The 2,586-nt window shown below is 53.1% G+C and overlaps 1 protein-coding gene across 1 annotated transcript; it reads left to right on the top strand.

Annotated features, from left to right (window-relative positions):
- The first annotated feature begins 747 nt into the window (after positions 1-747).
- LOC118508416 lies at positions 748-2,586 on the top strand. Its single transcript, XM_036048186.1, has 2 exons — positions 748-1,866; positions 2,077-2,586. Exons 1-2 carry the CDS (start codon positions 809-811, stop codon positions 2,546-2,548), a joined length of 1,530 nt encoding a protein of 509 aa, XP_035904079.1. The 5' UTR covers positions 748-808; the 3' UTR covers positions 2,549-2,586.

Below are 2,586 nucleotides of genomic sequence, written 5' to 3'. Positions count from 1 at the left end.
TTCTTGTCTACATTTAAATTTCATTCAAGCGATTTTCCTTTCCTTTTCTGCAATCTTCTCCATTTCGTGTCGTGTAGGGAATTATTCTCTCTCTCTCTTTCTCTCTCTTCTTTTTTCTCACTCTCTCTCGTTCTCCGAATAATTCGGGCCATTTATTCAGCTTCAACTGGCATCAAACACCGATTTTCCTTCTTTTAGCAATTTTCTGTTTCTGCGATTTTTCTTCTTGCATACGATTTTCTTCCGGTTTAGCGATTTTTTTTCCTTTCTTTCAGTGCTCTGCATTCATCTCATCTGCGATTTCTTTCTCTTTAGCAGTTTTCTTTCTTCTTAGCGTTTGCTTCCTTCTTGCCTTTGATTTTCTTTCTTTTAGCGTCTTCTTTCTTTTTAGCGTTCTTTCTTTCTTTTCTTCTGCTTTTTTCCCTCTTTTTAGCAATTTTCTCTTTCTTTTTGTGACCTTCTTTCTTTCCAGTCTGCGATCTCTCTCTTTCTCGTCCGGTAGGAAATTCCTTTTCTTTCTTTTCTTTCTCTCTCTCTCTCTCCTTTTTCTTTTTCTCCCATCATGCCGACTATCACCAGAAGCGCCTCCAAGACAAGACTAACGGCATCCCCGGGTCGGCTGTCGGCACCACGCCGCATAGCCACCCGACGACAATCGACGAATGGAGGTGTATCACCACTCCCGATAACCACCAGACAGGAAACCCTGTACACCCGACGGATGACGCGAGGCCCAATGCCGACCGGGACTGCCCCCACGACAGCTGGAACTTCTGCATCTGCGAGAAGAACCCTAGTTGGGGTGAGCATGGTACGCCGGTCGACATTGCAGCCGGTTATCGAGGTGGACACAGACGCAACCGACAAAACACCGACTGGACAAACGATAGAGACTTTCCTCGAGCGATACCCTACTGGCGGCCGACGGGTCAATCCGGTGGAGCGGGCAAGTGCTATGTTGACTGGTTTCGTGCGTACTATACGCGACGGCCAGAAAACTAGGGGCTTCTCTGCGCTGCCGAGGGACTGGGAGGCCGCCATCAGGTCCGTCCTCGTAGTACTGGCCGAGGTAATCGACGATAACAAAACAATGACCACGACAAAAAACACTTCGACATCGACTGACCCAGCCGAGCCTCTGACATGTGTGGAGGAGAGCGAGCTAGACCTTGTCGGGGGACCCGAGGAGCGGGGAGCCGAGGGAGATAAGGAGGTGGTGGCCGAGCCCCCAAACATGGAGGCCATGCCGCCCATTCCACCTCCAGCGGTTCCGCTGCCCCCGGGAATCTCGATGAACGAGCTTGCACTCACTCTGCACATGGCGGAGATAATCAGTGAGGCTAACACGGAACTCTTGAGGAAAATGGACAGCCTAACAAAATTGGCAAAAGCAATAGCAACAGGACAACAACCACATGACATAGGCACAACGACCGACTTGGCTAGCGAACAAGAACAAACACCAGACATCCCTCCAACCACAACGGACATCCCTCAGATGACAGACGACGCCACAACATCTGCAAAAACCGGACTGGAAACTAAACGCAGCAAGAAAAATAAGAAAAAGAACACCAAGACCTCCACCCAGCAAAACGGGACCGACACGGAAAGGAAAAAGGACAACAAAAACGCAAACGGACAAACCCAGATCAAGGACAAGTCTCACGAACCCGAGGCCGAATGGACAAAGGTCATGAGCAAGCAGGCGAAGCGACGGGCTCGGAAACAGCAACGCAAGCAGGAGGCCGCGGTCATTGCAGCAGCACAGTTACAAAAGCCGCAGCCGGAGCAGCAGCAGCCACCGAGGGAGCAACAGTCACCAAAACGCAGCAGTAGGCAGCCGGACGCGCTGGAGGTGGAAACCATCAACTCCACCACCCAGAAGGACATCATGCGTATTCTGAAGGAAAAGCTCGGGGATGACCGCCAGAAGGTCGTGCGCACGAGGACGAACTTCCAGGGGAATATTCTTCTGGAACTCTCCTGCACAGACCACGCGGAAACCCTGGAAATGTGGAAGAGGGTATCAGCTGCGCTGGAGGACAAGGCAAAAGTCCGACCAAGGACCCCCACCACCAGGCTGATCTGCACCAACATCCCCCCAAGCTGCTCAAACGAGGAGATCGCCACGGACCTGAGCGCCGCCCTGGGAGTGACGCTGTACGCGGAACAGATCAGCACCGCCAAGTCCAGCTACGGAACGCTAGTAGCGTTCTTCGGCTGTCCGGAAGCGGCGGTTACAGATGCGGTTCTGCAAAATCAGCACGTCATCGGGTTCAGTCGGTGCTGTCGGCTGAAGAAGGTGGAGGCGAAGCGCCAGTGCTACCGCTGCTACGAGTACGGCCACATTGCGTCCCACTGCCGTGGAAAGGACCGGTCGAGCAAATGCCATCGCTGCGCAGAACCAAAACACACGGGACAGTGTGTTAAGGAGCGGAAGTGCCTAGTCTGCAAGGGCCCGGAAGCAATCGGGCACTCGTTTGGACAGCGCCAGTGCCGCCAAGTAGGAGACGTAGTACCTTCACGGCCCAACCGGCGCGCCTAAGGTCCTCCAACAGAACCTGAACCACAGCCAGCTGGCCC

The sequence above is a fragment of the Anopheles stephensi genome, chromosome 2 (genome assembly GCF_013141755.1).
Source record: "Anopheles stephensi strain Indian chromosome 2, UCI_ANSTEP_V1.0, whole genome shotgun sequence".
Taxonomy (NCBI): domain Eukaryota; kingdom Metazoa; phylum Arthropoda; class Insecta; order Diptera; family Culicidae; genus Anopheles; species Anopheles stephensi.
The sequence above is the reverse complement of the archived record's forward strand: the minus strand, read 5'-3'. Positions and strand labels throughout refer to the sequence as shown.